The sequence below is a fragment of the Heteronotia binoei genome, unplaced genomic scaffold, assembly GCF_032191835.1.
Source record: "Heteronotia binoei isolate CCM8104 ecotype False Entrance Well unplaced genomic scaffold, APGP_CSIRO_Hbin_v1 ptg001401l, whole genome shotgun sequence".
NCBI lineage: Eukaryota > Metazoa > Chordata > Lepidosauria > Squamata > Gekkonidae > Heteronotia > Heteronotia binoei.
Genome location: NW_026800262.1, coordinates 61,452 through 86,710, shown reverse-complemented (window position 1 = coordinate 86,710; position 25,259 = coordinate 61,452). Strand labels below are relative to the sequence as shown.

Below are 25,259 nucleotides of genomic sequence, written 5' to 3'. Positions count from 1 at the left end.
ATCAGTAGGTTCTGCCAAGAAGATCTAAGCTGGCCTCTGGGCTCGTATGGAAACCATTAGTGCTTCAGACACACTGGTCTCAAGTTCCAAAGAACTTTATGAGCCACAACCAGTATTCTGAACTGAAATCAGAAGCAAGTGCCAACCAGTTCCGTCTTTATTTTTTAAAGCTGAATACCTGTACACCACCCAATCTAAACCAGCAGATGGCAATTCATTTTGCACCACCTGAAGTTTCCAAATTCTCTTCAGAGGATGCCCCACCTAGAACTTTTGTGCAGTCCTTCATTCTGGAAATTACAGTGGCATGGATCAGGACAGCCAGACCAGCTGAGTCTAGAAGGAAGGATGATCTGCAAGCCAAATGCTGATGGAAAAAAATAGCACCAACCCACTTCTCCAAGAACAACATAAAAACATGAATCCAAGAAAGCACATGAGACACAAGGAGTCACCGTTTCAGATACAACATGTAACCACCCCTTCTGGAATTTGCTGCCACAAGATGCAGTGATGATCTGCTTTAAAAGAAGGTCAGACATCTCCAAGGCGGATACATGGATAAAAAAACCTATTAGTCATAAAAGCTAGATATGAATGCCAGATGCTAAAGAACAGTGGAAAAGGATGTTGCCCCATTTGGAGAATTTTGAAAGCATCTGGCTAGCCACTGAAAACAAGATGCTGGCCTAGACAGCCATTTGGTCCACTCCAACAAAACTGTTATGTGCTCTTACACAACTCCTGTTTATTTTAATGAGATTTGCACAGGAGATTCCTGCAGCGGTTTAGCCACACAGCCATATTTATGGTGTCTCTGTGAGGCAAGTGTTAATACTAATTTAAAGAGCACTCATACTTGCTCAGGGTGGTGAGAACCAGGGAGGACCGTGAGGCACTCCACAGGGATCTGTTGAGGCTGGGCAAGTGGGTGTCAATGTGGCAATTGAGGTTCAACATGGCCAAGTGCAAAGTGATGCACATTGGAGCCAAAAATCCTAACTATAAATACAAGTTGATGGGGTGTGAACTGGCGGAGACTGACCAAGAGAGAGATCTTGGGGACATGATAGATAACTCACTGAAAATGTCGAGACAGTGTGCGACTGTAATAAAAAAAGCCAACACCATGCTGGGAATTATTGGGAAGGAAATTGAAAACAAATCAGCCACTATCATAATGCCCCTGTATAAATGGATGGTGTGGCCTCATTTGGAGCATTGTGTACAATTCTGGTCACCACATCTCAAAAAAGATATAGCATTGGAAAAAGTGCAGAGAATGGCAACTAGAATGATTAAAGGGTCGGAACACTTTCCCTTTGAAGAAAAATTAAAACGCTTGGGGCTTTTTAGCATGGAGAAATGTCAACTAAGGGGTGACAAGATAGAGGTTTACAAGATTATGCATGGGATAAAGAAGGTAGAGAAAGAGGTACTTTTCTCCTTTTCTCACAGTACAAGAACTCGTGGGCACTCAATGAAATTGCTGAGTAGTTGGGTTAGAATGGATAAAAGGAAATGCTTCTTCACCCAAAGAGTGATTAACATATGGAATTCACAGCGAAAGGAGGTGGTGGCAGTTACAAGCATAGCCAGCTTCAAGAGGGGACTGGATCAACATATAGAGCAGAGGTCCATCAGTGGCTATTAGCCACAGGGTATTGATGGAATTCTCTGGGGCAGTGATGCTCTGTATTCTTGATGGGGGGTGGAAACAGTGGGAGGGCTTCTAGTGTTCTAGCCCCACTGATGGACCTCCTTATGGCACCTGGGGGGTTTTGGGCCACTGTGTCAAACAAAACGTTGAACTGAATGGGCCACTGGCCTGATCCAACACGGCTTCTCTTATGTTCTTATTTCAAGGGCTCACTCACCTGCACTTGCATGGCCTGGCAGGATGTATTCTAACGTATGACATCATTGCCCTTCTGCCATTTACATTAGCCAACCCAGACAGTCTCTATGCAAGCAAATAAAAAGACACAACACAGATGTTAAAAATGGAAACACTCAGCAATTAGCGGGGAAGTATTTCAACCTTCCTATTCAATAAGAGGCTTAAAAGGTGTAGTTCTTTAGCAAAAACTGTCCCAGAGGGAGACTGTAGCAAGAGGCTGCAGAGTTGGAATTCATATGGAGATTTCATAGCTCAAACCTGAAATTCACTGTACAGGCTTATAAGAACATAAGAGAAGCCATGTTGGATCAGGCCAATGGCCCATCAAATCAAACACTCCGTGTCACACAGTGGCCAAATTTTTTTTATATACACACACACACATATATACACATATATATACACACACACACACACTGTGTCAAACAGCCACTGATGGACCTCTGCTCCATTATTTTTATCTAACCCCTCTTGAAGCTGGCTATGCTTGTAGCTGCCACCACCTCCGGTGGCAGTGAATTCCACGTTAATCACCCTTTGGGTGAAGAAGTACCTCCTTTTATCCGTTCTAACTCGACTGCTCAGCAATTTCATTGAATGCCCACGAGTTCTTGTATTGTGAGAAAGGGAGAAAAGCACTTCTTTCTCTACCTTCTCCATCCCATGTATAATCTTGTAAACCTCTATCATGTCTCCCCGCAGGCGACATTTCTCCAAGCTAAAGAGCCCCAAGCGTTTTAACCTTTCTTTATAGGGAAAGTGTTCCAAACCTTTAATCATTCTAGTTGCACTTTTCTGGACTTTTTCCAATGCTATAATATCCTTTTTGAGGTGCAGTGACCAGAATTGCACACAGTATTCCAAATGAGACCGCACCATCGATTTATACAGGGGCATTATGATACTGGCTGATTTGTTTTCAATTTCCTTCCTAATAATATACACTATCCAGATTCATCCTGCTTTGTTAATTCAACAGCACCTGGAAACAGTCAACATCCATTCTGGGTGGTTTATTCTCTTGACTACATCTTGTTTTTAATTAGTGTTCTGCAATGTTTAGAATAGGAAAAGGAGTTCGACAAGGATGTATATTGTCACTCTGCTTATTTAATTTATATGCAGAGTATATCATGCAGAATGCTGGCCTGGATGAAGCACAAGCTGGAATTAAGATTGCCGGGAAAACATCAACAACTTCAGATATGCAGATGACACCACTCCAATGGCAGAAAGTGAGGAAGACCTAAAGGACCTCTTGTTGAGGGTGAAAGAGAGCACAAAAGTAGGCTTGAAACTCAACATCAAAAAAAACTAAGATCATGGCACCCAGTCCCATCCCCATGGCAAATAGAAGGGGAAGACATGGAAGTAGTGACAGACTTCACATTTCTGGGATCCAAGATCACTGCAGATGGTGACTGTAGCCATGAAATTAAAAGACGTTTGCTCCTTGGGAGGACAGCTATGGCGAACCTGGGCAGTATAATAAAAAGTAGAGACATCACCATGCCAACAAAAATTCGTACAGTCAAAGCAATGGTATTCTCAGTAGTAATGTATGGCTGTGAGAGCTGGACCATAAGGAAGGCCTAGCGCAGAAGAAAAGATGCTTTTGAGCTATGGTCCTGGAGAAGAATCTTGAGAGTCCCTTGGACTGCAAGAAGATCAAATCAGTCAGTCCTAAGGGAAATCAACCCTGACTCTTCCCTGAAGGTCAGATGCTGAAGCTGAAGCTCAAATCCTGAAGCTGAAGCTCAAATCTCAAATGAGAAGGGAGCACTCACTGGAGAAGACGGAAGGCAAAAGAAGAAGGGAACGGCAAAAGATGAGATGGCTGGACAGCGTTACTGATGTGACAAACATGAATTTGAGCAGACTTCGGAGGATGGTGGAAGACAGGAGGGCCTGGTGTGACTTTGTCCATGGGGTCACAAAGAGTCGGAATCGACTTTGCAACTGAACAACAACAAAATGTTACTAACCTCACATATCTTGTACTGAGAAACTGGGCCTTTTGACCTCCACCCTTTCTGCTGTATGGGAACTTGCCAACTGAATGCAAGGCCTCATGCATCTGACAAAATGAAAAGTTCTACACATGAAAGCTTATGCCCCAATAAATCTTAGTCATTAAAGTGTCACACAAGACTCTATTTCGGCTGCTGCAAATGCTAAAGAGAGTTACATCTTAGAAGGGTCATCTCTGCATCATAATACAACTACCCTACAAGCATGGTAAACCACTAGATCTGGGAAACCACATTCAAATCTCCACTCTGCCATGGAAGCTTGTTGGGTGACCTTGGGGCCAGCCTACCTCACAGGGGGAGTTTAAAACAGAGGAGCAGAAGATGACTTTCTAAGCTGCTTTGAGCATAAGAGAATATAAGAACATAAGAGAAGCCAAGTTGGATCAGGCCAATGACCCATCCAGTCCAACACTCTGTGTCACATAGCGGCAAAAAACACCCAGGCACCATCAGGAGATCCATCAGTGGGGCCAGGACACTAGAAGTCCTCCCACACAAATAACGGTTTTCTTATCTGATCAGTTTTTGCTGCAGTTGAAAAGAGGCACACTTTTCACTACAAACCAATTTTTTAATCACACAGCTTTGCTGTACACAGCGTCCCAGATTATCCAGCAGGCACCAACACCTGGGCAGGACGCAAAATGAAAAGTCAGCTGGGCTCTGCAGTTTGAGAGAGAGAGAGAGGCCTGGCCTGTGATTCCGTGCCCTAAAATCAACAAAACACATGATTTGCTGGATAAGAGCTAAAGGTCTCCAGAATTCGGGCAGGACTGGAGTCCTTTATCTGAAACAGTACAATAATGCAAACTTATCCAAGTGTAACAAAAATACTGTGTGCCAGGCAGTGGGACAAACTGCCAAGGGCACTTTTAGATAACAGCCCAGAAGAGAGTCAAAGCAGACTTCCAACTAGACATCCACCCATCAGCGACAGTTTAAAAATAATTAAATCAATTCTGCTCTGATGCACAGGCTTAGATGAGTCAGAAAGGATCCCTCCCAACCCAGAGTGTTCTCCCCCCTCCTTTATTTTTTGAGGTTGTTGGGGTTTTTGTTTTGTTTTTTTACTGTTAAATACAGCCAACTTACGGGCACCCCGTGGGGTTTTCAAGGCAAGGGATGTTAAGAGGTGGTTTGCCACTGCAAGTCTCTGCACAGCGACCCTGGTATTCCTCAGCAGTCTCTCAGGTGTGCTGTAGCTGCAATCATCCCACTCTAAAAAATCCCCCACAACATATGCAAAAGGACAGCAGTCTATGTTTTTAGAAAGTGAACAGTTTCATCTTCTTCTTCCTCTTTAAAAGAGGAACAGAACAAAAGCCTGAGTTCAGTAGCACCTTTACGACCAACTAAGTTTAATTCTGGATATAAGCCTTCATGAATATATCTTTAAAATGTGTGGTATAAGCTTTCCTGAATCTATCTTTAAAAGGGAAAGTTAGTGGTTGGCAGACAAAGGTGTGAATTTAAATCAACCCTTCCCAGCGATGCACTTTCATTCCACTTCACATCAGTAAAGGGATTTTTAGAAATGCAAATCCCCAGCTAGAGAAATCAAACTGCAGGCCCTTAATTACCTTCCTCCCAACACAGACAATATGCATTTTATTATTCCTTCGGTTAAAAAAGACTTAACTGAGCTAACATATTGAGCTAAGTAGCTCTGACCAGGTAATTATGCCAAAGCAGCTTTAAGCCACTTGGGAATACTTTAGCCAGCCAAAACAAACTCCTGCCTTCTTTCAGCCCCTCTAACTGTTGTGCCAACATGCTGTCATTTGAGTCTGTTCACATTCATAGAAAAACTTCAGAATAAGCACAAAGTGCTTCCAATCAAAACATGCGCTCTTATTTCTGAGAATGACACATGGATGCAGAAGCACAGCAAGAGTTGATCAGACTGAGGCAAATGCTTCTGACTCCCCTTGTCCAGAAAACCAGTTGTTTCAAAAAAAAAAAAAAGCTACCTGTGTCAGGTATGACCACGCTTCAATCAACTCGTGCCAAGTTGTCTGAAATTAAATGCTCTTATTAAATTAAATATTAAATTAAATAAACATTAAATACACTTATTATTATTAAATTCACTTACTTCAAAACCTATTTTTAAAAACAATTATCACTTTTAACACCTAAATTTGGAACCCATTTTTTATCTTCTTTGAACACCAACAGTATGCCAACAAGGCAGGTTAAGAAAGTGACCAGTTTCGCACTAGACCTTTAATCCTGGTTTAGTCCTGTCCCCAAACTGGCATTCTACACTAGAATCAGAGAAACCAACTCTATGATTCTATGATTTTGGTGTAGAATGTCAGCTTGGGCTAAACCAGGATTAAAGGTCTAGTGCGAAATTGGTCAGAGTCTGAGCGTTGCAATTACAGACAACAGTATTATACACAAGCCCTCTCACAGGGTCACCTCTGACAGTATGCTGGATGGCAGACCTTGTTAACATCACAACACAGACGCAGCACAGCACTAGGGCAGGGATCCCCAACCTCTTCCAGATGGTTGGCACCTTTTGTAATCCTGAGGCAGGGTGAAGGGCACCACTAGAAAACTGCTGCCACAGGAGGCAAAGCCAAAAACGCACACAACACACACAAGAAGAGGGACAGGGAATAGAAAAACACATGGATGCTGGGGGAGGGGATAATCTGCATACAGAGGACTATGACCAAAGGGGGAATGGGAGGCTAAAACACAGAGCTGACAACCAAAGGAGAAAATTTGAGCCTGTCGAGGGATGGCGGGATATAAATCTGATAAATAAGTAAAATGGGTGCTCTGCTGCCCTCCAGCCTCCACCATCACAACTGATCCCCAAGTCCTGTTTACAGGATCCATCTCTACTGGGGTGGGGGAGAATAACGTGAAAAGTCCCCTTATTTGTATAAAGGCAGCCAGCTACCAGTTCTGCCTTCACAACAGTCTCGTCTACTTTCCTGAAGTACATGGCAGGCACCTGGAGAAATACCAGTGGATGTCACATTGGGGAACTTTGTGATAGTGCGTAAAGAAATGATTGAGGAAAACTGCTGAAGGCTAAACTGCCCAAGTGATCTCAAGTCTCTTGGACAAAGCCTCTTCCGTCTCTCCCACGACAGCCTCGCTGAATGCTGCTCATTTCCTGGATCCACATAATTCAGGCGGAATCACACACTGAGAACCAAACATGCTCTTATCTGCTTAACTGCTCTTTCTCATCATGTTCTGTACATATGACCCCACTTGTTCTCTTATTTAACTACAGAGCTTCTTGCTATTTATTTTTATATTATGGGCAAGCTCAAATCCTCTCTGACCTTACAAAAGCTTTACCTTATTCCTACATTGCTTTAATTCCTGCCAACAAAATCCAGGAACACGGTTTACCTGGGTTCATACAAAATAAAAACTGGAAACACTGTTCCAGCTCTGAAAGGCTTCCACTATGTTTAAGGAATTAACAGTGCTATCCTAATGAGAGTTACCCTATTCTAATGACTCCAATGGATTAACAAAAATGCATGTAACCCTGTTTAGGATGATGCAAACACATATCCCTGTTAGCATCATGTGTGCACTGTGGATAACCTACACACACTCAAATTGTCTCACTGCATGGCTTTATTTATTAGCACAGTGCACTTCACTGACAGCTCTTCTTGGGCTCAGAAAAGTCTGCCCTTCAAAAATTGAATGGTTTAGTCACAGTTTTATTTGAAACTGGCCGTCCAATTACAGCGGATCAAGATATATCCCAGACTTCAGCCAACACAGAGCCTGATTCAAGAAATTTATCATGTAGTAAATCCAAGAACAATAAAGGCCTGCTAATATCAATGGCATTTGTTTTCCAGAAAATTAAGCTCATAATGCTTAGCAAGTGTCTGACTCACTTGGTAAAGGTGTCTCTGTCCACATCCAAATCTGTTCATAACAAATGCCTCCTCCAGCACTACTTCTAGCCATTTCGCCCAGACGGATTTGTTTTTAACAACACAGAATTCATAACAAAGTTTTTAAAAGTCACTGAAATAGTTTATTTATTTAGTAGGTTTATATCCCACCCTTTCCCATAAATGGGCTCAGGGCAGATCACAACATACAGTAACAACAATAAAAACCTCCAATTCAAAGTTAAAACTACATTAAAATTAAACAAGTAGAAGCAATTAAAACAATAAATAAAGTGCACCACAGGCGGGAAGGGCACATCATACAGAATATGCTGTAGGCGCAGATTAAATGATGGTAGTAATAGCACTGTAGTAAGACACAATGTCACTACAAAAGCTGGGCTTTTGGCTGAGGCAGTGGGCATCCTATTCCAGCTATTATTCCATCAGTTGACCTCTCTTGTACATAAGAACATAAGAGAAGCCATGTTAGATCAGGCCAATGGCCCATCCAGTCCAACATTCTGTGTCACACAGCGGCCAAATATGTGTGTGTGTGTGTATATATATATATATATATATATATATATATATATATATATATATATGTATATGTGTATGTATGTATGTGTGTGTGTGTGTGTGTATATATATATATATTTGGCCGCTGTGTGACACACAATGTTGGACTGGATGGGGCATTGGCCTGATCTAACATGGCTTCTCTTATGTTCTTATGTACAAGAGAGGTCAACTGATGGAATAATAGCTGGAATAGGATGCCCACTGCCTCAGCCAAAAGCCCAGCAGAATAGATCCATCTTGCAGACCCTATGAAATGGCAGTAGCTCAGGTGGGCCCAGATCTCCATAGGGAGCTGATTCCACCAGGCAGGGGCCAGGGCTAAAAAGGCCGTGGCCCTTGTCGAGACAAGTCGGATGTCCTTTGGGCCAGGGGTGGACAGGTGGTGTTGTGCAGTCGTTTGCAACGACCTCCAGGACGTATATGGGGAAAGGCAGTCCCTCAGGTATGTTAGTCTTCCATGGATTTTCATGCTGCTTTTAAGTTCAATAGTCCAATAAACAGCTTCGTGCAAGTTAAGCCACAAAACGAAGGGGGAGCTACTACAACTTAGGCCAAGGTCATCCAAGTAAGTTTCACAGCACCGTAGTGATTTGAATGTGGATCCCTCCAGTTCTACTCTACGCTCTAGCCATGATTCCACACAGGCTAACTCTGCTTAGCTTCTATGATCAGACCAGATTGGGCTAGCCTGGGCCATCCAGGTCAGGCCTTTAAATCAAGGTATGGCAGAAAAACTGCACATCCTTTAACAAAAAAGTAACGCTGCAAGAGACAGCCATTGCCTGCATTTTAGTACTATATGTCAAGGGTGGCCAACGGTAGCTCTCCAGAAGTTTTTGCCTAGAACTCCCATCAGCCCCAGCCATTGGCCATGCTGGCTGGGACTGATGGGAGTTGTAGGCAAAAAACATCTGGCGAGGTACCGCTGGCCACCCCTGCTATATGCTCATCTGAACAGGGCCTTCTACAGGTCACACCCTGCAAACAGGCAAAATCAATAACTCCCTGTACAGGTGCCTTCTCTGTTATGGCCCCCACGTTATGAAATGGCCTGCCTGATGACATCCGAAAGGCTCCCGCTCTCCTGGCTTTCAGCAAACTATACAAAACTGAATTATTCAAGAGGGCTTTCTGCACAGGAAAGAGGGCTGCACTGTCTGGTTCAGAACGAATCTAGGCCAGGGACTGTATACCACTGTATAGAGTTCATACAATTGGTGCTATAGGTAGGTTCCTCCTATGTAATTTTTGCATTCATTTAACATGCCACATTACTACTCACGCTGTGCTTCGCCTCTGGTTGGTCTCAAGTCAAAGCCTACTGCACCGTCAATCAGATGTCCCACCCTGTTGATTGCATCGACTTACTCTGTGTAACCTGAGTCCCAGAGAGAAAGGCAGACTACAAATAACAAATAAATACTAATACCCAAAGTTCTTACTGCTAAATTGCTCCCGCTTAATTATAGAACATAACTACCCGTGAGGTTAACTGCCTGCAGCGCAAGAGCAGTCCTTGAGAATAACAAAGCTGGAAAGCAAAAATGTTGTAGGATGAGGATGTTTAATATTAATGCTTCACTGGGATATACTAATAGATCTACTACTGCAATGCAAATATTTTATCGGTAAACACCGCTTAGTGAAAAATAACCCCTCGTAATGAGTCACCCTCACTTCTTCACAAAGGCATGGTTTTCCTGAAGCCTCTTTGTATAGCTGAGTATACACTCAATGCACAGCAGCCACGAAGGTCTGAGCGCCTGCTCCGGCTGCGCCACTGAGGATGTTCTCCGCAGCTGAGAACGAAACGTCTGGAAGGAAAACTTTCTCCAGTAGAACACGGCACTTGATCCCGAAAGATTCTACAAACCCTAATGATATAGCTGAGTATGTTAGACTCAGTACTGCATAGTATCAAAGTGGCACAAGAACTCTATCCTTTCCCCCCATGATGAAAAATGGCAGCTTCCCATTAACAACAGAAAACGTATGCACGCCTATGTTTAACTTCAAACACCAGCATTCCCTGAGCAGAGGTCGAGTCAAAATTAAGTCACCCGAAAGCATTGTTCACGGGTTAATCGCTGGTTTGAAGATTAGATACAGTATCAGAAAAGCCACTGGCCTCATCTGAATTAATTGTTAACCAGCAGAGTCCCCTCACAGCACAGAATTCAGAGGAAATGAAAGGCAAAGAAAGCCATGGGGGGTTGGGGGAAGCTTCATATCGTATGAAAGCCAAAGGAATTAGCTGTCATTAAGTCCAAGTATACATACGAAAGTTAACAGGAGTGTTGCTGATGCTCAGAATTATTTATATGAATATAAGGTGTATAATATTACCTATTAACAACAACAACATATACCACTACATGGTGCATGCCAATAATCAGTCCCAACAATTTGCATCAAGTCCTGCTAACCTGCAATGCATACACAATCCAACATACCGCTATTCTATTTGTTACAAGAAAGTACGGAAACATTTGGAAGTGGAAGTGTAAAGCACAATGAACATATGAAGCTGCTTTATATCAAGTCAAACCATTAGTGTATTTAGCGACTATGGTCTACTCTGATTAGTAGCTTCCAGCCTTTTCAATTGACCATACCAGGGATTGAGCCTATATGTCAAGTCTAAGGAGACACAGCAGAAAAAGAGGCTGAATTAATAACCCACCCTTCACTTGGAGTCTCAGAGCAGCTTACAAACTCCTTTCCCTTCCTCTCCCCACAACAGACACCCTGAGAGGAAGGTGGGGCTGAGAGAGCTCCTTCTAGAATTGAGACTGACCCAAGGTCACACAGCAGGTGTACGGGGAGGAGTGGGAATCAAACCCCATTCTCCCAGATTAGAGTTCACACACTTAACCACTACACCAAACTGGCAGGACAGAAATGTTCAGGATTTGGCAGTAGGCGATGCAAAAGAACTTTGCCTGAGACCTCGGAGAGCTCCCGCCAGTCTCAGTAGACAATCCTAACCTGGATGGACTATGTGAGCAAATCTTCCAAAAGAATCCTACTTCAGGTTTTAAGGACATCTAAATACATCCATAAGGATTTATTGTTGAATATCTACTAGTCCCACCCAGCCTTTAGCTATGATCTTTGCCACAATTATACCATAATCAAATGTTTACAGTCATCGTATCTTGGGGGCTCAGGGCAGACAATATCACTATGAGGACACAGATATTTCACCAGAGGTTCAAAATCTGAAGTGTTATCTAAATGTATTTGAAGTGTAGGGCTGGAGGAGAGGCTGTGGCTGTGGCTCAGTGGCAGGCACTCCCCGGGCATCTCCAGTTTAAAAGATTGGGCAGGAGTCACTGCCAGTCTGAGTAGACAATACTGACCTTGATGGACCAATGGTCTGATTAAGGCAGATTCATGTTTTTATGAGCGTTTGGAGGTAACAGGAAAGGAGGAAGACTCAAAGATGAGATGTACTGACTCAATAAAGGAAGCTATGGCCTTCAGTTTGTAAGACTTAACAAAGGCTTTTAGTAATAGGATGTTTTGGAGGCTATTAATTCATGATGGTAGAAAGTATCATTGAGTTGCAGCTGACTTATGGCAACCCTGTAGGGTTTTCAGTCCAACAGAAGTGGTTTGCCATTGTCTGGTTCTGTGCAGTACGCTCAGTCTTCCTTGGTGGTCTCCCATACAAATGCCACCCAGGGCCAATCCTGCTTAGCTTCCAAGAGACTGGGCTAGCCTGGGCCATCCAAGCTGCCACAGGTTAGAGGCAATCTGACAGAACATCACACAAAAGTATATTAGTTTACTCAAGAAGAAGAAGAAGAACTGCAGATTTATATCCCGCCCTTCTCCCTGAATCAGAGACTCAGAGCGGCTTACAATCTCCTATGTCTTCTCCCCTCACAACAGGTGGGTAGGGCTGGAGAGGGCTCTCACAGCAGCTGCCCTTTCAAGGACAACCTCTGCCAGAGCTATGGCTGACCCAAGGCCATTCCAGCAGGTGCAAGTGGAGGAGTGGGGAATCAAACCTGGTTCTCCCAGATAAGAGTCTGCACACTTAACCACTACACCAAACTGGCTCTCAAGGGGATCACACTAACACAAAATTGCCTACAGATCTTATTATGAAGTCTGCAATTCTCTGTGCATTTGCTTGGTAGTAAAATCCATTACTTTTGAGTAACCATGCACACTTTCAAGTGTTAGGATGCCAAGACAGACCTTCTAATTCTTCTAGTCAGAACAATTCCAGAACAGATTAACTTCCTCGGCAATCAAGCTCTTATCACTTAAACCAACATGAGTGAAGGTCATTCATAAAGGCAGTGAATTACTACAACAATATACACACATTATAAGAACATTAAGAAGAGCCCTGCTGGATCAGACCAACAGTTCATCTAGTCCAGCATCCTCTCTCATGGCTAGAATCCGTTGACAGACTTATCCCCCATAAATCTACCTAATAAAGCTGTTTATGCCTAGGGCCCATCCCTACATACTCTGGCAGTAAATGCCACATATTACTACTCTGTACAAAGTAGTATTTCCTTCTGTCCATCCTGAACTTACTGCCCATCAAGATAGATTCAGATGGGTAGTCATTTTGGTTAGAAGGAAAACAAAATTTGAGTCCAGCGGGACCTTTAAGGCCAATACATTTTTATTCAAGGTATAAGCTTTCACGTGCGCACACATACACACCTCTTCAGATATAATGAAATGGAAATTACCTGTCCAGGTAGAGGGTGAGCAGTAAGTCAGCTTAAAGCATAATGGAGATGTTTAACAGATTCAACAACAAAACAAGAATAACCAGCTTAGTTTATATGGTTAAACATCTTCATTATGCTGTAAACTCATTTACTGCTCACCCTCTACCTATATGTACAGACAGGGAATTTCCATTTCACTATATCTGAAGAAGGATAAGCACACAAAAGCTTATACCTTGAATAAAACTCTTGTTAGTTTTTAAGGTGCCACTGGACTCAAAATCTACTGCCCATCAGTTTCATTGGACACCTTCAAGTTCTAGTATTTTGGGAGAGGAAGAAAAGGTTTGTGTTCTCAATTCTCTCCACCACATGAATAATTTGATAAACCTCTATAATGTCTCCCCACTCCTCTTAGTCATTTATTTTCTAAACTGAAAAGTCCCAGATTCTTCAACCTTTCCTCATAGGAAAGGTGCTCCAACCACCCTAATCATCTTGGTCATCCTCCTCTGTACTTTTTCCAGCGCTGCAATGTCATTTAGGAGACAAAGTGACCAGAACTGTACACAGTTTTCCAAATGAGGTCACACCACAGATCTATACAGGAGCATTACAATATCAAATGTTTTATTCTCAGTCCCTTTCCTAATAATCCCTAACACAGAGTTTGCCTTTTTCACTGCTGCAACAACACACTGGGTTGACACTTACACTGAGCTATTCATTATGACCCCAAGATCTTTTTCCTTCTCAATCTCAGTAAGTTCAGACCCCATTAGCCTATACTTGAAATTGGAATTTCCTTTTTGACCCCATGTGTGTCACCTGACCCTTACCAACACTGAACTTCATTTGCCACACTGTTACCCAGTGGCCCAGTTCATGAAGGTCCTTTTGGAGCTCTTCGCAGTCAGCCTTGGCTCACCATCCTGAATAATTTTGTGTCATCTGCAAACTTGGCCACTACATTACTCAATCGCTAATTCCAGGTAATCAGTGAACAAATTAAATAGTACTGGCCCCAATACTGATCCTTGTGGGACCGCACTGCTTACCTCCCTCCACTGTGAGAACTGTCCATTGATTCCTACTCTTTGCTTCCTGTCATTGAGCCAGTTTTTAATCCATAAGAGAATCCATCCTCTTATCCCATGACTGCTAAATTTATTCAGGAGTCTTTGGTGAGGCAGAAGAGTGGGTAGAAGAGTGTTACTGCGTTAAAGTTCAAAACTGAACATGTGAAAATACTAACTTAATGGAATCAAAGTCAATATATTTATTTCTTAATGCAACCCTGAATCTTCCCTAATTTAAGGACACTTCACTTTTACCCCATTTAGGTTATGAGGCTGCTGGAAAAATGGTATGAAGCAGGACTGCAACTTAGCTGATTAATCAGTGGGACCAATTTTAATTGGCATGGGGAAATGTAAATTGGTGGAGATTCTCAACATTATTAAACAAAAAAAAAGATAAATGTTGATGAGAACTATGGGCGCACAAATTACACTATCTCAAAAGAACTCCATATTAAGTGTCTGATTTTATACAAATTAGTTACCAATCTGTTTTTTTAAACAGTAAGCTAAAAATGCTTTAACTGGAAAGGAAAAAGAAAGGTCCCCTGTGCAAGCACCAGTCATTTCCAACTCTGGGGTGACGTTGCTTTCACAATGTTTTCATGGCAGGCTTTTTATGGGGTGGTTTGCCATTGCCTTCCCCAGTCATCTACACTTTCCCCCCAGCAAGCTGGGTACTCATTTTACCGACCTCAGAAGGATGGAAGGCTGAGTCAACCTGGAGCCAGCTACCTGAAAACCCAGCTTCTGCCAGGGATCGAACTCAGGTCATGAGCAGAGATTAGGACTGCAGTACTGCAGCTTTAACACTGCACCACGGGGCTCTTCGCTTTAACTGGATGTCACTCCTAAAATAGAGGTTCCCCATTTATCATGAAAAACTGTTACAGCGATGCACCCAAAAGAGATTCCAGTGACCACAGCAGCAAATAAACAGAGATCCAGTGGCCACATTGTTTCTACGAGACATTGAGTAGCCTACAGTGTCATCCTATATAGAGTTACACCCTTCTAAGTTAATTGCAAAGTTCATTGCTAAATTCATTGCAAAATCACTCTTAAGTGATTGGTCAGATGATCATCTGATCTGTGGCAATAGCAAATAATGTTCTTCAGATAAAGCAGATTATAACAGGCTACTAGATCTATCCTAGAGACATACATATTTTAGCGATGAACAGATTAACACACATAGCAATTTACACATGCAAACAGCACAGGTCTCAAAAGTGTGACAAAGGCAAGTCAACAAGTTCCGTCACCTCTTCACAAGGAAATTATATTATGATAATAAGGTATTATAGTAATGCCTTTAGAAGCTAGCAGTGTCCTCACACTGATGGAATTAATGAACAAAAATAACAAGCAGGATTAAATGCAATTTTAAAACATCATTTTAAGGACAGAAAGATACTCTAAGAACAAACCCCAGTCTATTTAACACCAAAATGCCTTAGGGGTGTTCACTCACAACTGCAGTTACCACCAACCCAAAGAGCCACATTTCATTCTATCCCAAGCATGAGGCCTGTACCTCCAGGAGGCTCACACCTTACTGGTTCCTCTGGCAGCTGCTCTTGAAATGATCTGCCAGCCATAAACCCCGCAGGGCAGTGGCCCTGCCCACTTCCCTAAAACATAAGGGATGTGCTACATTGGGGAATGGTTCTAAGACGACCCATAGAAAATGTCGTATGGCATTGGAGCCACTATCACTGCCTTACATGCACCAAAATTACCCAAATGTTGAAAAAAAACCTCCACCTTTAATTTCACAGGTTAAAGACATAGATTACATTAGGGAGATTAAACACAGGTGGCAGGCCAAAACACACACGTAGGATTTTCCCTCTCGGTACTAATGCCACAATGTACCTGAGCCATCAAAACATAAGTGGATGAAAGCAACTCACATGCAAGATGACCCGGACTAATTAACCCCAGTAAAACAGACTTAAGTATGCCAGACATTTCAAGTGCCCATACTGGACATTCCAGGGATCCCATAGGCTCATTCCAGACATTCCAGGGATCACAAGAGGATGGTATGTTATAAATTATAACAGCAAAACACAGCGCTTTTTTTAAATGCAGAAAATCAGAACTTGAAAAGATGTGAACTAACTGCATGAGGTGGGCAGCAAGTATAGTCAAGGGTGTATGGACAGCATAACTAGTATGAGACAGCATAACTTGTCATGCTGTCTCATACTAAGTCAGGTCATTGGTCCAGCTAGCTAAGTACTGTCTGTTCTGAATGACAGCAGCTGTCCATGGTTTCAACTTTGAACAATCTGCTGTCCAAGATCCTTTAATTGGAAATGCCTGGGATTGAACCAGAGAAAGCCCAGCAGGAACTCATTTGCATATTAGGCCCCACCACATGATGCCAAGCCAGCTGGAATGCATAGCTGTGTGTTCCTGCTCAAAAAAAACCTGGAACCAGGACACACTGTATACCAATCACACACTCTTCCAGTGAGCCGTGGCCTCTTCTAAGCAAGGTGGCTAAGCTAAGTATCTAAATTTTAAGAATCTGATCAAATCTATACACATCGCTGACAAAACATGAAGTAACTTCACTCTGACAGCCTGGCAGAATGGAAGATAAAAGGGCTAAAATCAGGTAAGGTTGTAATTGTAATTGGACATTTGACAGCGTAGCTCCCACACAGCTTGTTCAAACATCATCTCCTTATACAAGGTTTCCACTTTAATGCTCCTCTTATAACAAAGACGACAGTCACAAAACCTGTTAAACTGGAGAAAACTGACACTTTCCTGGCTCTCGGAGCACATATTACTAAAAGATTTCAAATTTCTACTCCGAACAAGTCAGCAACCTCATCAGACATGTCAAGAGTGATTTATTTGCTGAAACAGGGGGAAAAGTAGCTTTGGCAAAACTTGCCTTTCCACCTACTATGGTTATTCTTCACCAAGGAAACCAGCAGAGTCCTTCAGAAGAAACACATGAGCAAGGCAAATATTTTATAACAAAGAGGTCAGAATAGGAAGGGGGGGAGAAGTATTGCCAATTTCTTCTACTCTGAAACAACACAGGATGCTGTTGATGTTCAAAACTAGCAAGGAGATTTTTAAAAACCTGAGAGTTCTTATGTACCATACCAATGCACAGTTTGGTATTACATGCATTAAATATTTATCTAAAGCACTCACACCTGAATCAGAAAGCTATGATTTGCACTTGCCCTCCAAAACAGGACTGCAGACACACTTGGTCACCTCTCACTCAATCCTTACTGTCACATGAGAGATTATCCACATGAAAGAATTTTCAAATCCCAAAACATTTTGTTTGCCTTAGATCAGCAATACAACTTAGTTTCTCAACTGTGTTGGGTACTGTTTTACCCATCTATATTTCCTCCATATAAGATACTTTTATATAGTGGTTGTTGAAATGATGCTAGTTTCTCCCTGGAGAAGAAAATTCCATGTGCTGACCAAGTTCAGCCATTTAAAAAAACAAAACAGCTGAAATATCACATAGTTACCACTACTGATATATTTGGAATGGAGAAGACAGACATTCTACCCAGTAACTTCCTCTGTGGCAGGAACTAAATGCCTCTGTTAGTAAAGCATGCAACACGCCTTCCGGTGCCATGAAAGCAAATTAAGAGTGAAAAATGTAGAGCAACCTACAGCTGTTACGCAGACATTTCAACCACAGCAGTGGTAGAAAACTAGGTAAGAGAGCAGTTCTGAACATAAGAAATCTACATTTGCTGGGTGAAAACATGAAATGGCTCACACTTTGCTACTTACACTAAGAACTACTGCTTTAAGCCAAAAATAATTAGGTATTTTCTGCACAGTGTAAATATAGCAGAGGTTGCACTGGAATAACTGTTATGACCCCTTGTGGTCTTAAATCAATTCCCTCAACTCCTCAAAGCAAGAATATCCGAAAGAAAATGCAGTTTTATTTAATGCAATCATGAACAAAATCCTGATTCAAGGATGCCTGTCGTTTTATCTCTCTGTGCTCGATAGCCTGGCAGGGCGCTACAACTCTGGGTTTTAAGAGTTTTAGAACAAGTGCCCCAAAATGAATCCAGAAACAAGCAAATCAGTTTATAATTATAAGTGGATTTTGATAAGAGAGTAAACTATATTGAAAGTATCACATTTGTTTTCCTTTCTAGATGAAAGAGACTTGTTCTTAAATAGATTTCAACTCAGGTTTGGCCAGGATTATTCTCCACAGCTTTCAAAGAGCTATTCATACTATGTACAGCATTTAAAGGTCCTTCCTCCAGATGGCAGCTCAGAAGTTAAACAAGATCTTGAATATAAATCAAGGGACGTAAAAGTACACAGTAAATGGGGCTAGCCAGTGCTATTAACACTCAACCACTGAAGGAGTTGTCTCAATCTAAAGATCAGCAATAAGCATGTTATTGTTTAAAGAGATTGGGAATACACAGCCCTTGAAACAGAGACAGCGAATCACCTCAACAACCACAAAAATGCTAAAATGCAGCACCAGTGATGTTAGAAACATGAGGTTATTATACTTGTTAGCAGGAAAATACTGACCGAGCCTCATGTAGGTTTTGAACAAGAGATTAGCATCGTAATTCTTCTAACAAGCACCATGTCTGCTCCAGAGGAGAATAATAATCAGCCACCTGGGCTCTTCAAGATCAAACAGGTCTGGGCAGACTAAAAATAAAGAGTAATCAATCAGTTCAAGATAGCTGCTTATCTCCCGGTGGACACAAGCGGCTGTTTCCCTCTTATGCCAATTTCTCACCACCAGGCAGAGCTTGTAGCCAGCCCATCTCTGCGGTACTTGAAAGAGACATAGTGCCATGCAAATAATAAATCCAATTTTGTGAAGGCCGAGAGCAAGGGGGTGTGTTCCAGCTTCAAGTGTGAGGAAAAGGAGGAAGGTGAGTCTTACAGCTAGTTTTACACACCTCAGGAGAAAGGGGGGGGGGTTCCCACATTTGAGATGGGGATGACATTGTTACCCAGACAGAAATCTCCAGTAAGGTCACTTAGGAGTTAGCTGACTGATGACTCACTAACGTGAGTGGGAGAGAGACTGGTTTTAAAAATTAGTTTTACTCACTCTAAAGGTTCTAGATGAGGGCAGTTTATAGTACATTCCTTCATTTTAATAGCATTGGTTCTGCTAGCGTCATCAAGATACAGGGAACTTTTAAAAGTAACATAAGCAAACGCAAGTCGGGAGCAGAGGGTTGCTTGGCAAATACACATTCATCTAGTAAGACACTGCTTGCTCTGTGACCTTGGGCCAGTTACACACTCTCAGCCAAACCTTTCTCACAGGGCTATTGTTAAAAGAAGGGGAGAATGCTGTAAGTCACCTTGGGTCTCCACTGGGCAGAAACGTGGAGTATGAAATAAATAAATTATGGAGAACATATAGAGGTCACTCAACAAAATTTCCAAATCAAAAGAGATTGCATAATGGTAGCGAGAAAAACAAAAATTACGTATGACATTGTACTGGACAAGATAATTCTTTAGAAGAGTCTCTTAAAATACAGAACATGCTTTAAAGTAAAGACCATCTGCCAATACTATATATAAGATATGAACTGGGGTGTGTGTGTGGGGGGAAACCCTGGTAGTTTTGGGTACAGGTAGACTGAACCCCCAAAATAGTGGTTTTCCCCAATATTCCCAAATCCCAATACTGGAATGGCATTTGATTCAGCAAATATCCAGGAATCTGGAATTTTTTTGGCTCCATTATACTCTATGGGGACCATTATAATCAATAGTCCCCTTAGGGTACAATAGAGAATCAATCCAGGGGTATCTCGGGCTCAGGGGAAGGTTGTTATTTGAGGCAGAGGCACCAAATTTGCAGTATAGCTGCTGATGCCTCTCCTAAAAAACTTCCAAGTTTCAAAAAGCCTGGAGCAGGGGAGTTCAGTTCTAAGGGCCCCAAGAAGGTGCTCCCATCCATCCTGTTTCCAGTGGAGGGGGTCAAGGCATTTCAAGAGATCACAGTCTCTTTAAATGCCTTCTCCAAGCCATGTGACTTTGTGGCAAGTGTTTACGAAGGTGTTCACTTGCCATGGAGTCATGCAGCTTGGAGAAAGCATTTAAAGGGACCTTGATCCCTTTAAATGCCCTTTAAGTTTGGCTATCTGGCAACTTTGAAAATATTTGGGGGCTTGACCATTTTGGATAGCCGGCAGGCAGCCCTAATTTAAAACCGGTTTTAAAAATGCTCAAAAAATACCAGTATTTTTCGGCTAGGTTTATGCCAAATGTGCAACCCTAGATATGACCCTACCATGCAGCAAAGAAGGGTGTCTATAGAATAAAGATTCTGTTGAAGGATGTTGGTATTCAAGGCCAATGAAGATGGTTTGACTCTCTGACAGGGATGTAAAGCGATAAAAGTCTCCAGACAAGGCTGTGTCTTTGTGAGATGGAACAAGCAGCTCTGAGTAGCCTCACCTCTGCACAACTACAGGAGAAGGATCTTAGGAAGCCGTTTATATCACTCTCACCTGAAGAGAAGACAACAGGGTATATGTAGGTGATCTATCGCCTCCCTTTTAATGGAACAAGGGAGGGGCACAAAGACCAATTTCTAGGGGGAGCAACTTTGAAAGGGATGATGTTTTTAGGAACCTCACTAGCAATAGAAAAAAGCTACTTTTGTTGAATTAGGAAGATCTCATGTGGCAAGGAGGGAGGGAATAATTCAACTGAGGGGACCACTTAAGGATCCATATTCATGGGAACAGAGCATCAGATATCTCATGAGAAGAAACAAAGAGTTAAGAGTGAAAGGTTCTCACAGAAACCTGACAAAAATGCAGCAATACAGATCTCAGCCTCCATTCCAATAGCCAAGGTCGTTTACCTTTGGAGGACCAAAAGGCATGGCTGCTCATAGATGCTGCAAGTGGATTTTTGTAACAAGATGGTGGTAGAGCCTTAGCAACTTTGCAATGCGTGTTAGGACCTGACCGCACATTATATTCTTCTGGTCCTTGTGGTCCACATGCACCTGCAAGTTCCCCACTGGAAACACAATTCCCAGGTGTTCAGAGACCAATTCACTGCAGTGCATGATGAAAAGGGCTTTCTCCTGTGTCATTTTCCCAGTCTAACTGCCCTGCTGGGGGCTCACATGTAGCAACTGGTTACACAAAGGTTTCCCCCAACTGGGCAAACAGCACTCTCCCCAAGGCCATTTAAGGTTTTAAAAAAACACTACCAGGGTAAGCACCTTCCCTCCCAGCTTGCTGCAGTCCTGGTCCAAACTGAACTGAGTTCCCAGCACACGTGTGACTAACAATCCTCAAGACAGACCTGGACCCAACCCAAGGGTTTTGTATCATGTAGTCGGGGCCCTTCATCTCATTTTAAATCAGCAGTTTTGCTCATAACCAGGAAACAGGAGAAATTGGGAGACAGTGAGTCAGAGTGGGGAGACTGTATTCTCACTTGCATCAGGGGGAGAAAAAGCTGCAAATGCAAAGGTACGAAGGATTTCCTCCTGACTCAGATTGTGTGGTGGGAGACACCATTCTCACCTGAGAAAGAAGGGTCTCTATATAGGGAGGGGGGAGGGTTAGTTCTTCCTACGGGCCAGGGAGGTTGCAATTATTCAAAAAGCTGAATACTGGTTCTTCTTTATGCAAGGGGGATGATGGGGGCGTTTCAGGGTGGAAAAACTAGCTCTCCTTTATACATTATGGAGAATCAGCTATCCACAAACACCAATGTCTTCCAAATATTGAGAAGACATTCACCTTAAAAACTGAAACCCATTTGCATAAAAGAACCAGGCCTTCCTCAATATCTATATCCCCACACATAAAGCACAACAAGCTTTCCCTTTACAACCCCGCACCCCAGAACCTACACTTTCACCCCATGTATGTGAGGGGGAGCTAGTTTCCCCTTTATTTGGGTGCAAGGAAGCACTATGCATTTCAGTCTGTCTGGCTGTGGGTTCAGGAGCAGACAGATGTTCAACAGAGAAGCTCATCATCTTCTATGTGTGGGGGATGTAGATGTAAGTGCAGGCTGGTTCTTCACATATGGGGGTGTAAATGCTCCAGGAGGCTTCTCTGCATGGAGAACTGACATGGGTGTGTGCCTGCGAGGAAGGCTTTGCATTTTTAAAGGGGGTGGCATCTTATTTATGTGAAGAGAGCTGCACAGTGGGACTGGGTCATTCTTTCTAAGAGGGGTAGAAGCTTTTCTATGCATCTGTTTCAGAATGTGTTGGTTCCTTTCCTTTCATCTGATTTATGTTTTCTTGGTCAAATACCTTAAGCAGTCATGTGCCCTCCTCTGATAAATATGGCCTTTGAGCTTTTATGCCTAAACAATTTTTTTTTAGCAACAGCGAGAGTAATATTAGATCTACTACATAAAAGGAGTGAAATTATCTTATAGTGAGGTAAAAAAGAAATGCTGTCCAAATAGTATGTTAAAAATCAGTTCTTAAAAGTTGCACGTGTTTGTTCTTTATGAGAAGGGATACAGATACTTAGGGGAGCTATCCTCCTATACGTTTGGCTGCTTATGCCAAGGTATATAGGGCAGGGAACTGGGCACCCATATCCAATATGTTTCAGGCTACAGAACTATTAAAGTGATGGGGTTTAGATATTTTAAAACCGAAGGTTTGTTCTACTTTATGGAGGGTACAATTGGGGGGGGGCTGTTTCTCCGTCATGATTGTGATGATGCAGGTGTTTTGTTGCAGGGTGCTATGGGGTGATTTCATGGCATGGTTTTTTTCTTTCTCTTTCACACAAGGGTAACAAAAGTGTTTGGTTTTAAAGGGAGGATTATATCTCCTTTACATGCGGACCAACACAGTTATTTATTTTAAAGTTTATACCCCACTTTTCTCTTGGTTCAAGGCAACTAGATTCAGTGGGACAGGAGCAGTATTCCTTCATAAGTGGGGAGATACAGCTATTTCAATGTCTTGTCCTTTACACCAGACTAGTTTTCCCCACATGCAGACTTGCCCTCTTCCTTTACAGGTGAGGAGCAACGTAGATGTTTTGTTGTGGAGGGGGGAGGATTTCTCCTTCAAGTGGGGGCAATGCCAGTATCTCATTATGGGAGGAGCTCATTTTTGTTGACAGGGAGTGTGATATTCCCATTATGAGCAGGGGAGCACTATTTCTTTCACACTTCGGCCAATTCAGAGGTGTGGAAGGAGGTAGTATTCCATTCTACCTGGGTGGGTGGACAATGCCAGGTCCCCGTTGGCCACTGCCAGGGGATGGGGGAAGGGAGTGGGCAGCGTTGCCAGATCCAGCCTGGGAAACTGTGGAGAATTTGGGGGACTGCATGGATGTCATCCCAGAGTCAGAAACGACAGGTACTTGCACAGGAGGACTAAAAGGTAAAGGTAGTCCCCTGTGCAAGCACCAGTCATTTCCGACTCTGAGGTGACATCGCATCATGACATTTTCACGGCAGACTTTTTACGGGGTGGTTTGCCATTGCCTTCCCCAGTCATCTATCAACACTTTCTACACATGGATGGTTTGGAGGGTGGATTCTCTGGTATTGTACCCCACTGAAGTCCCTGCCCTCCCCAGGTAAAAAAGGTACAGGGGGACTACCTTCAATGTGTTCTCTAAGCTGCGGAGTCTTGTGAGCAAAAATTTCTACTTTGTGAGCTACTGCATTAAAGTTGTGAGCTACTGCATAAGAGTTAGTGTGCTCTGGGGTCATCCTTTGTGAGCTAAGGCAAAAATGTGTGAGCAGGAGGCTAAAAATCTGTGAGCTAGCTCACACTCACTCAGCTTAGAAGATATTGAAGATATTGGATTTATATCCCACCCTCCACTCTGAAGAGTCTCAGAGCGGCTCACAATCTCCTTTATCTTCCTCCCCCACAACAGACACCCTGTGAGGTGAGTGGGGCTGAGAGGACTCTCACAGCAGCTGCCCTTTCAAGGACAACCTCTGCCAGAGCTATGGCTGACCCAAGGCCATTCCAGCAGGTGCAAGTGGAGGAGCTGGGAATCAAGGAACACTGACTACCTTTACCTTTTTTTTTTTTACCTGGGGAGGACAGGGACCTCAGTGGGATACAATACCAGAGAATCCACCCTCCACACCACCCAGGGGTTTCCAGGGGAACTGATCTCTGAAGTCTGGAGACAGCTAAAATTTGGAGCATCCCCAGGTCCCACCTGGAGGCTGGCAACCCTAGAACGCCCATGTTTTGTTGCAGGGAGGCGTTCCCTCCTTCCCACGTGAGGCGACGGCGATGCTGCGTTGTGGGTTTGGGGGGGGGGGGCGATGCAAAAGGGGGTGGGGTGGGGGCTCTGCCCTCTTCTCACCTGAGCACTTCAAGGAAAGAGCGGCGGGGGGGGGGGACGGGAAGGAGGAAGAGAAGAGGAGGAAAGGAAAGGAAGGCTTAGAACACGGCAGAGCGCGCCTTCCTCCGTCTCACCTGGGCACGCAGCTGGGCGAGCTCCGATCCACCTCCCAGGTGGCGTACAGGTTCATCTGCACCGGGCGCCCCCCGCTCGCCGCCCCCCCAGGAGGGGCCCCCACACCTCCTCCCCCTGGGGCGAAGGAGCCGCCGGGCACGAGGAGCTGCTGCTGCTGCTGCTGAGACGACGGCGACGGTTGCTGCTGCTGCCCCGGGCCGGTCTGAGGCACGGGAGACGCCGAAGAAGAGGCGGCGGACGACGACGAAGACGGCGGCTGAAGGAGGGCAGTGACCAACGAGCCCCGCTGGCCGCTGCCGGAGCTGCCCCCGCCGCCGGGAGCCCCTCGCTCCGCCATGACCGAGGCAGGGTCCCGCTACCTTCCTTCCTTCCTTCCCCCGCTCCGCCTTCTTCGTACCCCTCTTAGCGCGGCGGCAACGGCTCTGTGAAGGATTTCGCCTCCTGTTGCCCCGCGCACGCAGACGCGCTCTCCCGAGGAGGAGGAGGCGGAGCCTCCGAGCGCGCGCCCCCGTGCGCGCGTGTGCGGGAGAACTGAGGGGACTGCGAGGAGGCGGCTGGGAGGGGCGCGGCTCGCAACGCGCGTGCCCACGTTCGTATTTATGTACACTA

At 43.7% G+C, this 25,259-nt stretch overlaps 1 protein-coding gene across 1 annotated transcript in view; it reads right to left on the bottom strand.

Annotated features, from left to right (window-relative positions):
• The window catches only part of LOC132591061 (phosphofurin acidic cluster sorting protein 1), a 127,946-nt gene extending 102,959 nt beyond the window's left edge, over positions 1-24,987 (bottom strand). Inside the window, exon 1 of the mRNA XM_060263942.1 lies at positions 24,650-24,987. Within this exon, the coding sequence (XP_060119925.1) occupies positions 24,650-24,987 (338 nt within the window). The remainder of the gene's footprint in view (positions 1-24,649) is intronic.
• Positions 24,988-25,259: the final 272 nt, after the last annotated feature.